Source organism: Photinus pyralis, unplaced genomic scaffold (genome assembly GCF_008802855.1).
Source record: "Photinus pyralis isolate 1611_PpyrPB1 unplaced genomic scaffold, Ppyr1.3 Ppyr1.4_LG2, whole genome shotgun sequence".
NCBI classification, from domain to species: Eukaryota; Metazoa; Arthropoda; class Insecta; order Coleoptera; family Lampyridae; genus Photinus; species Photinus pyralis.
The window spans coordinates 40,308,137-40,322,266 of record NW_022170403.1 but is presented as its reverse complement, the minus strand read 5'-3'; the positions used below and the strand labels follow the sequence as shown (position 1 = coordinate 40,322,266).

Sequence of the window (14,130 nt, the reverse complement as noted above, 5' to 3'; positions counted from 1 at the left end):
GTTTTTCTTTCATTTTATTTATCTTTCCGTTCTGAATATTGCTATATTGCACTATAAAAACATAAACAAAAAGAGCCAAATTTTTGATTCTCAAAAACTTTTGGCTGTACCTATAGATGACGTGATGAATTTTTTTAATCTGAAAATTTAAATTGAAACCAAGTAATCCAAGTACGTAATCACATTATGCACATTATAATTATAATCTAACGGAAACTAACAAGCCTTTAGCTAAAAATATAAACTCTCTTTCTCTCTACTGTCAATGAAAATTTACGAACTTTCATTGACGGATCCTACTCCTTATCCTCAAATTTGATATATTCTACCTTTGTAATCTTTTTGGGATCTGGTGTACCGGTCTCTAGGATCTCCACTTTCTGGTAGACATTGGGAGAATTCAGCCATCGCGACCGATCAAATCCTTTGCGACCATCCAATTTTTTCCACAATCTGAAATTACAGAAAAGAAATTATAAATCTTACGTCGGATTTAATTTCAATTTACTTATATTTATTCTGAACGAACTCCTGAATCAACTTCCTAATAGTGTAAAAGGGTGTGGGAAGGTTCAGAGAGAGAGGATTTGAGGAACAAAGATATCAACCGAACAATAGTAGAATATTTTTCTTGTTTTGTGCTTCCTACAAATAGTAATTGAAGGATTGAGGCATTTTTATTTTTTTCTGCCTTTGTTTTCAAGGGAGTTTTAACATTTCTAATACTATGACTAATTTACGTTTAAACCAAGGTAACTTTGATAATAGTAACAAAAACATGCACTAAAATATATGGTTTTGAAGCAAAACATCTGATCTGCAGAGTGGAACAGAAAAAATACGACGGATATCCAAATGCAAAATCAGGGCTGCGTAGCAATCCAGATGTATTTCCCTCTCACACAGTCTTCACTGTTTAATAATTTTTGCCAAAATCAAGTTGTACAGGATGAGTCCGAAATTTAGTTTACACTATAGCTCCCTTGAAAAGTGTGCGCGAAATATGATATATTTTTCGTTCATACAGTCTCATTATAGGTAGGTATTTAATCTTCCTCTATTAGGTATTCAATGTAGTACTTAGCCTTTTAATATTTCCCAACATATTTGAGATCCTTGACGCTACCTGAGCAAGTGAAAAGCGAGACCAAAGAAAAACATAGAGAATAGAGATTATCACAGAAAATCAAAAATTTCATCAATTATACAATAAAGGGCATTCAGGTATTCTTTCGCAACGGATATTTTAACATTTTACTCATGCGCACCCTGAATAAAGTTGGGAAAAATATCTGATTTTGATCTGTACAACGTGTACTCTGCAAAAAATTACAATTGGGCGTTTTTTGCGAATTTTTAAAAAGTAATTTTTGATTCGTTATTTTAATAACAATATTGAGAATTTAAGGGCGTGCTTACGATAAGCGCAAAAGTTTAATTTTGGACCATAATTAATAAAATATCATCTGCAAGTTTAGATTGGGGTTCTTTCATTCAATCAGATTTTCCACTGCACAAAAAACAAAATGGTTGCTTACAATTCAAAATCTGTACCATTTCAAGCCTATTTCCTCACCACAATAATGTCACTACCGAGGTCACTGCATCGTGATAAAAAAGGCGCTTTCAATTCGAAGTTGATTTACTTCCAAAGTGCTCTGCACCTGCTCTACTCTGTGACTACACCCTTTTTAAGCCGGATTTATAGTTCCGTAGCCGTAAGAACGTAAAAACGAAACCGTAAAATCTTACGTTAACCAAAATTATACGATTTATAGTTACCGTAGTGGTAAGAGATGAGCTTGCGCCACGAACTTATGTCATCTGTCAGTAAGAGTAACGTGCATTTCAAAATAATAATAACCAACAAAGTGTCAATAATTATTGTAAATAAATGAAACGAACGTCAGGATAAACTCAACTGTTTGAATTATCCGAGTACTGCCGACGACAAACGCGTTAGCACGAATTACCGTAAGAAATAAGATTTGGGCATTTCCTACGTACCGTAACCGTTCTAACGCAACGTTAACGCGAACTATAAATGTTCACACGCAACAAGTAGGGTTTAATTCCAAACGTTACGGTACGGCGTTGCGGGTACGGAACTATAAATTCAGCTTTAGAGAATGCAATAATGCCAGTTGACAGTTGAATTCAACACGAAAGTCCTAACCTCACAAATATAGAAAGCACTAAAACTGTCCCACCAATTGCCACCACTGGAAAGCGCTTAAAATGAGAAACTGGAAAAATACCAGACAAAAGATTAGTACCCTTCCAGAACTGGAACAAAATATCCAACCAAATACAAGGACTGCACACGAAGAGGAATAACATAAAGGGAGGAGCAAAAGGAGACATACTAACAAGGGTTAAAAAAGATGAGGGAATGGGGGGAGGGAGGAAATGAAAGAGGTGGAAAGCAAGTGGAAAAGGAGGGGAAGAGAATGAGAGTGATAACTATATGCAACAGAGATGAAATGAAAGTTAAAAAATAAAATAGAATATGGTAGATGAATTAAAGGGGCTTAATTGGGGGGGGGGGGGGGGGGTTGTATGCCAAAACACGGAATACAGGAAAATGGGTAGATGTGTGCAATAAAGAGGGAGACTAGAGGAACAATAAGAAGAAAAAATACGAGAGAGCACAGAGGAAAGTATTAAAAAGGCAATAACATGAAAACATGAGTGAAAACAGGTAAATGGAGAGGAAGCAAATAGAATTCAGAAGACAGTGAGAAACGATACATTGTAAGTATATATGTAATACACAGACTAGTTGAAAAAGAATTGGAAAAAAGGTGCTTGTCGTTGCGCATCGAAAGTATGACATCCTTCTCATCTTCATAGCAGTGCTGTCACAAATACCCCCAAAGTACTTCCCAAAATCAAGATATATTTCAGTACTTTTTCAGTTATTAAAAGTACTTCAAGTTTCAAGTACTTGGTGACAATAATAATCGAAAAAAACTTCAAATATGTACTTCTTAGTACTTTAAATATACAGGCTGCTTTATAATAAAAGAACAATTAATCAAAATCTACATGAAATAAGTCAAAAACTCTACAAACTCTACAAGTCAGGTACGCCATGAAAACAAAAACGTGTCAGTTTATTTATTGTAATCCATTTTAACATTTAATAAACATTAAACAACCCACAACAGGTATAACTAAAGTGACATTTACTCTCCGATTTTGTTTACTTTTCGGGGCATATCTGACCTGTACAATTTAAAGTGAATACTATTACAATACTTAAAATACTCCAAGAAGTACTTGAAGTATTTACTAATTCATAATTGCAATATATATTTAAGTACTTTACTAATTATCAAATACCATATTATATGTATGGCACCTGAATTTTCAAGTATATCTACTTAAAAAGATTCGATGTGAACAAGAGTATTTCAAATACCGCACCATAATTGAAGTACTTTTTTGAGTATTTTATATATGAGGGACTGACAGCTATGAGTTCCAACACTTGTACTTCCAGTTTTTTTGTCGTATACTGATGTCCGGTATTATTTGTGACGTGATAGGTGTATAAAATTCTGAGCATGCGGGGATAGCATCACATTTTGGGGGATGTTAATAAGAATAAAATAAAACGTCTTTATTTGATGAGGTTCAGTGTAGGCTCTTCTTCCTCCTAACCATTGTTGTCAATTTTCCGTTGCCCCCGTCAACTCCACCCCATCTAAAAGAGTGGAATTTAATTGTAGATTAATGTTTGGTTTTGACAATTGACATGTTGTATTAAAGTTACGTTATACGTCAAACCAAACATCAAAACAATGGGCGCGTTCACCAGACGAAGCATTTCATGAGCGCTACCTAAAGGCGGGAATACTCTATTATCTGTTCACCCAACAGATGCAGTTAAGCTCCTCCCAAAAAATTCCCGGCAAATTTATATGAACATTTTTAATTCTCGAATTCTCGAATTTTTAATTTTCGAAACCTATAACACACACACCCATTTGTTTCCAACTAACGTCAAATCTGTCATTGCGTTTTGTATTTACCTTTCTTCAATTTGCTGTTAATTTCATTTATACGAATAAGTCTTTTTGAAGATTTGCACTAGAACTCTTTTGTGGGACTGGATATGACCATGAATGTAACCCAAGCTGCTTTTTCTCCAGCTAAAAAATGACCTGCCAACATTTTGATCAAGAAAATTTGTTTGATTTTACAACATTGAACAGGTCAAGAAAAAAGCGAGGGAGGAGCTGTCAGCCATTTCTATAGAAGATTTAAAAAATGTTTTGAACAGCACAGATGGGATGTATTAGTTGTCAAGACTACTTTGAAGGCAATAAGGTTGGATTGTAAAAAAAATGAAAATAAATAACCCCTTCGTAGGTTAAGTGGGCAAAGTTTCACAGTTTTTGTTGATTGTTTCATGTTTGCGCCGATTGAAAAAATAAGTATATCATTATAAACGTTATGACAAAAAGTTTAAAATATAGAAGTTTCTTATTTCAATAAAACAAGCTAAAAAATAAAAAAATTCAAAATAGTGATTAGTGACACATGAGGCGCTTTCTTTCGGTGATCCAAACGCGTTTGGATTGTCAAATCACGTTCTTTCAAAGTGTGATCTTATGTTCATGATTGCTAAAATCGTGAACTAACTGAACATAAAAGTTTTATGATCACGAATTCCTAACCTATAAATGCAAGGATATTTTTGCTCAAATGTTAGGTTAGTCAATATTTATACTTAACTGAAAAGGAGCATAATCGTGCAAGTACTTCCACTTGCATTTAAATTATTTTCATAATCCAAACAAAAAATACATAATTCGAATGCCAATGTGTACTACGTAAACTTAACCATACTTTGATTTAAATTTGCGCGTTCTATCGTAAATCGTGATCCTACGAATCACGATTTTGAAATCATGATCGCAAAGTAGCCGAAAGAAAGCGCCTATGGATACTAATGCCTGATATTCTTTGTTCAACCGTAGGTTACATAGTTTTCATTGTTGAAAAATAAGCAATAAAAAAACTCTTTTCAAACAATATGATGCCCATTTAACAAAAGAACTACTCATATGTCAGTAACCGCCATCTTGTATATCTTTTTGACATTTTTTTTTATGTTTGTATGCATAGTTAATTGGTTAGTAAGACTTTCAAAGTAACTTTTTGTTCCAAACGATCTTGGACACCCTGTATATGGGCGCACGTGAATGAAAAAGCTACAATCTTTTTATTAGAAACAAACAGCAATCTGCAACCACAAAAAAGATGACGGCTTGACCAATATACGCCAAAGCAAACATAATGGTGACTCTTACCCCTGTTTATAAAGCTCCTCCTCTTCGAGAAGATATCCCAGTGAAGAAACTGCTGGTGGAAGTTCAACGTCGTTCTTCGGGCGGGGTAATTCCCCTTTCACTAGTGGATGCCTATAGATGTAACCAGTACGGAAACCTGCATTATCCAACATTCGCATGAGCGCCTCGAACTCTACGCCGCCAATGCGCCATTTTCGTTCAACTTTTTCTTCCAGAATCGACGGTTGGTCTAATCTGGGTGTACTCTGTGGAGGTTTTCTAGCTGCATCGTACAATTTTTTCCTAGCCTCGTCTGGCAGTAATGACAAATTATCTACACCGATACTAATCAATTTGAGCTGCGTTTCACATGCCAGGACGGTATTACGAACATTAAAAAATGCTTCTTCTATTGTCTCGCCACAACATACGGCACCTTGATTTGTCAATAATAGCACCTTATTAATCGGTCCCAAATTTCTGGCAACTTTCTCTTTTTCTTCGGGCTCGTTTAATCCCCCAATGTATTGATGTGAACTTACTTCGCCAATTACTACAGATTCCTGACTAATGGGCAATAAACCACATTTTAGTGCCGATACTGCTACAACTGAGGGTGTGTGAATGTGAATGATGCATTTGATATCTGGTCGGGCAGCGTGAATGGCACCGTGTAATGAAAACCCGGACAGATTAACTCCAAAATTGGTCGTTCCTTGTTCTACAATTGTTCCTTGCATATCAACTTTAACCAAGCTGGATGCTGTTACTTCGTGAAATAAAACGCCGAAAGGATTAACTAAGAAGTGCTCTTCGTCTTGATTTAATCTGGCAGTAATTTGAGAATTGACACCTTGCGCCCAACCGTACAAATCGATTAATCGAAAAACAGCCGCTAATTTACACCTTAAGATTTTTTCACCTTTCGCATAACCCATCGCTTCGACGCCTCTTATATCATTAATAGGTATCACGCAATTCGAATTTTTAAACACACTTCCGGCATTTTTCGAAACGCCCATCATATCTGATATCTGTTGCATCAAATTGGTAGTTCCGATGCCTTCCTTAAGCTGTGTTTCGATAATTCGTTCCAATTCCTCGCGAAACAATCTACTATTCATTATCGCCTCGACTCGTTTCCTACGTTCCATTTCTCGTACATCTGCATCTATATCGGCCGGTCTTAACTTATTTCGTTCGTCTTCTTCTAATCCATCTATACCATTTGATTGAGGTATTTCGCCGTGATCCACGTCTGCCATTGTGAATTGATCTGAAACAAAACGTTTCATTAGTAAGTCTTCAAGATTTCAAACCAATTATACTTGCTATTATCATATCACAAATAATGTATCTTGGTGCACATGGTGCATTGATCTTTAATTTACGCAGGGCTATAGGTTGACATTTTGCAACAGAAACCAAAGGTAACTAGAACACTTTCTAGTAACAAAATATATAAATCCGTAATGAAAATTGCTAATGATTTCAAATGAGTTTATTTTTAAATTATATGGACATTTTGAAATGACCTCGTAATAAAATCGTAATTGCAGACACTCAATTTTAATATGCCAGACAGGCATTTGTATAAAAAAAAAAGCAGATTAGTGGTAGATGTGAGGTCATTAAAAAAATTACTTATTCTCGAATTACAGAAGTAAATTATTATGTCCTTGTTTAACTTAGATGAAATGAGTGATGTGAAAATCTACCCTTTCCAGTTTAACAGGAAACGAACCCATTTTGTTCAAACTTCCCTTGGGTCACCGTCATCATCACTAAACGAGTCACTAAATAAGAAAGCGAGTAAGAAAGTATTAACTTATAAAAAGCATTATCGAAATTACTGCATTCAATATAGACCATATCTGTACTAACAGACTGGCTTTCCTTTAATTACCATCTTTGTCTTCAAGTTTGTAGCAGAGGTGTTGAACATTTCGTCCCACTACTTGACGTATGGCAAACAGTTGTATTTTTAAATATTTTTCCCGGCACTTTGAAATTTAACTCTGAAGCAACCTATATACAGGGTGTCCCGCGAGAAATGGGACAAAATTTTCCTATGTGTACCTTGGGTGAATTCGAGTCCGCACATTTTTCGTTTGCTAGATATGATTTTTTTCATTTGATAATATTAATGGGACGTAATCGTAAACCACCATAATGTCGGAAAATGATTTTATTTAACGAAAAATTAATACTAGTTATGAAAATAAATGTTTGCCCAGCATCAAATCTACACATTTACACGTAGTAAAACTTTGGTCCTTTCTTCGCGAGACACCCTGAATAGTATAGACATTTGGTGGATTGTATAGACCAAAGTAAAACAGTTTCCCTCTCTCTCTCTAATGAAAGAAAAGACAAAAACATAATCTCAATAATACAATCACAATCTGTGATATCATTGAATAATAAATCTGAATTATTATTCAATGGTGATATTAAGAGTCTTCTTTACCTAAGCGCAACTTTTTTACATTATAGTGAATAGATGATTTGATTATAGTTGCAAGAAACAAGATGATACTCTTGTTTAGTCAACTCCTATTTCGGTCCTTAGTTAGTTCCCGTCGACACTGTGCAGCGGCGCTTACCCTCAAATTATTGATTTACCGCCCGCCAAGATACAGACTTTATTTACAAAAAAAATGTGATTTAATATTTTGGGGTAATGTTTAGAAGTAACTTATCTAGAAAACTGTCGGTTTACTTTTTCCATAAACCGTTTTGTTCCAGAGTAAAAAAATAAAACAGATTAGCGCAATAATCGATGCAAAACATCTAATCTTTAAACAATTGGTATTCAGTTGCTATAAACTTTTTTAAAAAAAATAGCCCGAACATTTTGTAGATAAAGGTCTGAATTTATAAAATAGTTCTTTAAAAAAATTTTTTTTAAAAACAACTTTAGTTTTTATGGCGGGCGCTCTTATGGAAATTTACTTTGGGTGCAGTGGGTACAGAAGACTCTTAAGCTCAAATTATGATCTGTTAAAATGAACCTACCTTTTGCATCCTAACAGAAACAACTTGTAAATCAACATATGCATGATGAAAGCGCATTTTTTGTAATACAAATCAGTAGGTATTTGATTAGCTAAGTTTAAATTCTTCGATCTTATGACTTTATGAGTAATCTAACTCAAAATGGACCAGAGCCTGCACATCTACACTACAGTCAAAAGCTTTTAGTGAAAATGCTGAGATATTAGCCAGAGAGCCAGCCAGCCAGAGCCATAACGAATTATTATTATATTCGTTATGGCTGGCTGGTATTTTTTTTTCAAAAATGCGCTAAAAAATTACCTAGAGCAAAAAATTCATCACAATACATTGTTTATTTCAAATATTCAGAGCGGGAACAAGAGTTTACACACATACCACTAGCTAACAATATTTCACAACATGGTACGTGAATCTCAGGGTACACTAAAGTTGTGTAAACATCACTCGCATCACGTAAAGAGCAGCGTTTATAGCAACCGTGTACTACTGGAAGCTTTAAGTACTCTTCATTATCTTCTATACGTGCACAAATAAGAACCGGTCGAGGAACCGGTTTGCTTTTTTGTGGCATATTTAAGCAATTAATTGAATGACTGTTCTTAATTTACATCTCAAATCGTGTCTCATCGGGCAGACTCGTTTCACCGGGCCATTCACAGCACCAACGAAATCCGTTCTCATACATTTTTAAAGCACATGATAAGTATTACTATACAACGCGGGAATACCCACCAGCGATATGGGTACTTTTCTACCAGGATTATATTTTATACATTTTAAATTTCCTTTATATTTTACGATACAATGTTTGCTTTAAAACGAAATGTTAATTTGGAATAAAAAATATAAAAAAGCATAATTATACAGTGAGTTTTTTTTAAAGACTGGCCATAGGGTTTTACATGTTAATTTTTCAACTCTCTGTTACCTTTTTTGTGAAAATTACGAAGCCTAGCGCTGTTATTTAATTCAATATTAACGTTTTCTAATTATTTACTTCATTTTGTGGAGTAATACTCCATGTAAAGCGAAATTTTGGAATGAAAATAACCTTAATGTTAGATCAAAATTACAAATGACAGTAAAATTGAACCAAACGAAATTAGAAAACATCTGTTTTGCTAATTTTTTCCATATTTGTGGATATTAAATTGGAATTATTTCAATACTTTATGAGCTTCTGTAGCTTTATTACAAAACTGGGTTGAATATTTTCCTGAAGACAATACTTAACAGGGAGCTGAAAAATTAGCATGTAAAATCCTATGGTCCCTCTTTAAAAAAACTCACTGTATGTATGCAACTTTAAGAAATAAAATATTTTTTTATATTTGCACTTCACTCTTACTTGTGGACAATCGCGAGGTTAAATAAAAAATGTTCCTCGTATATATTTCATGGAATTTAAATAGAATGGCCAATCCCCTTTATTGACATGTTTGATACAGATTAATACCTCGATTAATACATTACTAACATTTCAATTGGATAGCGCTTTTCAGTGAAAAGCAGGCGAACAGATATGTTTTGCTTACCAAAATTTCAAATCATTATTTATATATTTATTATTATTTATAAATATTTATTATTAATTATTTATTAATTAATATGTATAAATATTTAATTTTAGCACTTCTCAGTAAAAAGTTTATTGAGGAATGGAGAAACGAAGGATTCGTAATAGCTTCTATTACCTACTGTTTGGGAAATTGTGCTAGAAAGAAATCACACATGCGCAGAATCGCCTAAAATTTCCCTCTGTTATGGTGTTGCAGGGTGTAAGGTGTTCCATGATTACAATACGTTCATACTTAATACAATTATCACAACCTTTGTAATTTCTTAATCGCAAATGTTATCACGTTTATCAAATTACAAACTATTCTGATTATTTTGTTAACAAACGTTGAGATTGTAAAAAATTTCAAATATCTATAATAACTTTATTTTCAATTTACATCTTTAATGTAAGTCAAAGTAGAGTCATAACTTCATAAGGGATACTGATATTTCATGATCGTCGTCGGGGGCGACGCTGTCTATCGTATATCATGTAGAGGCTAAAGTTTGGTCGTTTAAGGAAGTGACAATACCTAACGTGAAACCCGAGGTGAAACCCTCACTTTTAGCATTGTGAACCAGAGAAATCCAAAATCTAGAACTAAACTAAATTGTAGTCGCTCGTCCAACTCATAAAATCAAATTGGACACGTCGATCAGTGCGTTTTTCCGAATCGCACCAAGGTTGCAACATTACACAAAATCTCCGTAAATTTCCCATCATTTTGTTAAGGTAGAAGACATGGTGTGATGCAAATCAATCTAAAATGCTATTGGCACAAAAACTAAATCTGACGTAGAGAAAGCAACATACTTCTTGCCCAGAACACCCACTGCAGAAAGGACAATAATCACATAAGACATATTTTATTAAACACAAATACATTTTACTGTCATTTGTACGTGTATGCGTTGCATACTAACACAGTCTCATTAGACAAGCTAGTTATTAACATTTACAGACATCACGTCTATAAAAAGAACACATAGTAGTTTACACGCAAACATTGTTTAATCACTTATACAATCTTTAGACTAACACTAAATGAACATTTACATTGCGTAGCTATACATATTAGCATTAAAGATGCGAGCTCGTGCCAGCAAGGAATGCACTAATAAAAATATTTCATTATACCAATTACCATTCCAGATCCGCTGCAAGAAGTTAATTATGTTAATTGCAACTGCAAATTAATTATCAATTTGAATTCATTATTAACAGGTTTTTTACATAGTTTACGTAGTCGTCAGATGATTATGTTTGAAATTATGAATTTTAAAAATAAAACAAATTGGCGTGCTTTATCACATGATTAACAGAAAATCATATGACGAAAGAGTAATAACCATAAAAGAGAAAAAGAATTTTGCACACATTACTTACAGGCGCGCAAAAATTATCATGAAATTTAATATGATATGCGTTGCGGTGAATAGTGAAATAGCATAGTTTATGCTCCGTCATGTAGATAATTTCATTTCAATAACAACGTTTTATCACTATCACATCGTATAAAAAGTAAAGTTAGAAAGGAAAGGAAGCAAGAATTTCATTGTGATGGGAGAAGTAACTCCATTTTATACTGAACGCTTCAATTCCGCTTAAATAAATGAAAAGGACCTTATTAAAAAAACTTCGCCATGTAAAATGCTTGGTCTCGAGCAAGACAGACAGACAATCCAGATACGAATAATGGTAGGTATACGATTTTTTTTGCCACTCAGCTCGCATTCAGAAACGCGACTTTTAATACGGCTCATATTCAATAGCACTGACCCTTCAACTCGTAGAAATCGATTGGCGAAGGTTTGACATCGCTGTCTGTTTTCGTTCTCGAGTTAGACAAGGAACAGATGGACGGACAAAACCATCACATATGGGGAATTTCTTTCAAAAAATTCACCTAGAAATGTAAGAAAACGTAGATGTATGCACAATAAGAGTTCAGAATTGTTTTTTTCAAGAAAAATTGTCGCCCGTCCGAGGGTTTGAGATTTCAACCAATAGGCGGTAGGGATAAATAAAGAATTACATACGTTTTCAGTAAGGGAGTTTTTGCCACTCAGCTCGTTTTCGGAAACCAGACTTTTAATCCGACTCATATTAAATAGCTCTGATCCTTGAACTCGGAGAAATCGATTGACGAAAGTTTGACATCGCTATCTATTTTCGTTCTCGAGTTAGACGAAGAACAGACGGTCAAAACCTAATCTAAGGTCAAAACCATCACATAAGGAGAATTCTTTTTCTTTCGAAAAATTCCCCTACAAACTAGACTATTTTGCAAATATTTGTTGAGATTTTTCAAAGGAGTTTTAATTGCGGATATTTGCAGTATTGGTAAAAAATTGGCTTCATCACGAAAAATTAAACACGATACGAAGAGTCGCATACGATTTTCAGTAGAGGAATTTTTTGCCACTTAGCTCGTATTAGGTAACCAGACTTTCAATCCGGCTCATATTCAATAGCACTGATCCTTAAACTTTTAGGAATCGATTGGCGAAGGTTTGACATCGCTCTCTTCGTTCTAGCGTTAGACGAGGAACAGGAATTTTTATTCTTTCGAAAAATTCCCCTAAAAAACTGTCAATCCATGCAGAGATATACAGGGTGTCCCTAAAAGGTCTGTACAACGCGCTACCAGGGGTTCTTGGTATCAAAATAGGACGATTTAACCCAACTTACCTCTATCCAAAAGTGCTTCGGTAAGGCGCTATCTACCGCCAAAGATTTAAAAAAAAATCGTTATTTTTATTTTATCGGAAAATGGTTTTGCCGATTAAAATGAAATTCCGGATGTGAATGTCTAATGTAAAAAGGGTCTTTGTGATATCATCGTTTTGATTGTAGTTGCTATGTAGGTGGTAAAATACTGACCATCCACATCTGAAGAGATCTAAAACTTTTTAACTACTATTTTGACGGTTCTGAATTTTTAGACACTGATAGACAGTTTACTTGCAAGCATTTTTTGTCTCTTGATGAATATCGCTATCTGTGATGGTTTACGAAAAAAAAAATTTAGGCATGATGAATGACATGCACCATACATGCGATTGTTCCTCAAAAACCATAAGTGCAAGCAAGAAGACGCCTTTCAACAGCCGCAAACGTTTGATGGTTTGGTACACGACGATTTGGAAACCTGTGAGTATACTCTCTATCGCATTGGCGACTTTCCACGACAGTATCCAAAACACTAATAGCATATCAGTTAATTCTACGTTACTGTATTGAAAGGCCATAGGTTTTACAATTTTAACAATGAAATTTTAAGTCTTCAAGCAAAACGTAAATTATTAAAGTTTAAGAAACAACAAACAAACGTTACGCCACTCTAAGGTTTCACATCTTCTGATTTTTTGAGGAAAAATCGCACGTATGGTGCATGCCATTCATCATGCCTAATTTTTTTTTTCGTAAACCATCACAGATAGCGATATTCATTAAGAGACAAAAAATGCTTGCAAGTAAACTGTCTATCAGTGTCTAAAAATTCAGAACCGTCAAAATAGTAGTTAAAAAGTTTTAGACCTCTTCAGATGTGGATGGTCAGTATTTTACCACCTACATAGCAACTACAATCAAAACGATGATATCACAAAGACCCTTTTTACATTAGATATTCACATCCCGAATTTCATTTTAATCGGCAAAACCATTTCCCGATAAAATAAAAATAACGATTTTTTTTTTAAATCTTTGGCGGTAGATAGCGCCTTACCGAGGCACTTTTGGATAGAGGTAAGTTGGGTTAAATCGTCCTATTTTGATACCAAGAACCCCTGGTAGCGCGTTGTACAGACCTTTTAGGGACACCCTGTATAGGCCATATTAAATATCGGTATTGTACTTCAAAAGAGAAAAATGCGATTTTCTCTAGAATTTTAAATGAAATGATATATCGAAAACGAATCAAGTTCTTATAGAATAGAGAAAGTTAAATGTGATTTTTGAATGAAAAAAAAGTGCTATATCTATGGTTTAATTTACAAATCGATACACTAGAGATTTTAATGTGGCCGTCATTATCAATTTAAGGTAATTAGGCATAGTATGGAAACAATCACTGACCACGAAATACGGAGTACACTTGCAGCAGATAATTTATTTGTGACCCTTACTTTCTGGCATTCTTTTCTTTTTTTATTATCACGGTCTACCCCGGTTTACCTGTAATTCATTACCGTCAACGTGTAACTATTTTTGTGAAACATATCCCTCATAAAAGTTGAAGAGCACACA

The 14,130-nt window shown here is 34.3% G+C and overlaps 1 protein-coding gene across 6 annotated transcripts in view; it reads right to left on the bottom strand.

Moving 5' to 3' along the window:
* The window catches only part of LOC116164855 (protein hu-li tai shao-like), a 78,537-nt gene that overhangs the window by 13,523 nt on the left and 50,884 nt on the right, over positions 1-14,130 (bottom strand). For 4 of the 6 annotated variants that reach the window (XM_031479089.1, XM_031479091.1, XM_031479090.1 and 1 more), the window contains 2 exons: positions 5,322-6,576; positions 330-453 (listed from right to left, as the gene is read on the bottom strand). In XM_031479089.1, the coding sequence (XP_031334949.1) occupies positions 330-453; positions 5,322-6,565 (1,368 nt within the window). In that variant the 5' untranslated portion in view covers positions 6,566-6,576. Of the gene's footprint in view, positions 1-329; positions 454-5,321; positions 6,577-6,628; positions 6,657-14,130 lie in introns of those variants that run through there. The other 2 variants (XM_031479088.1, XM_031479093.1) reach the window with 1 other exon arrangement.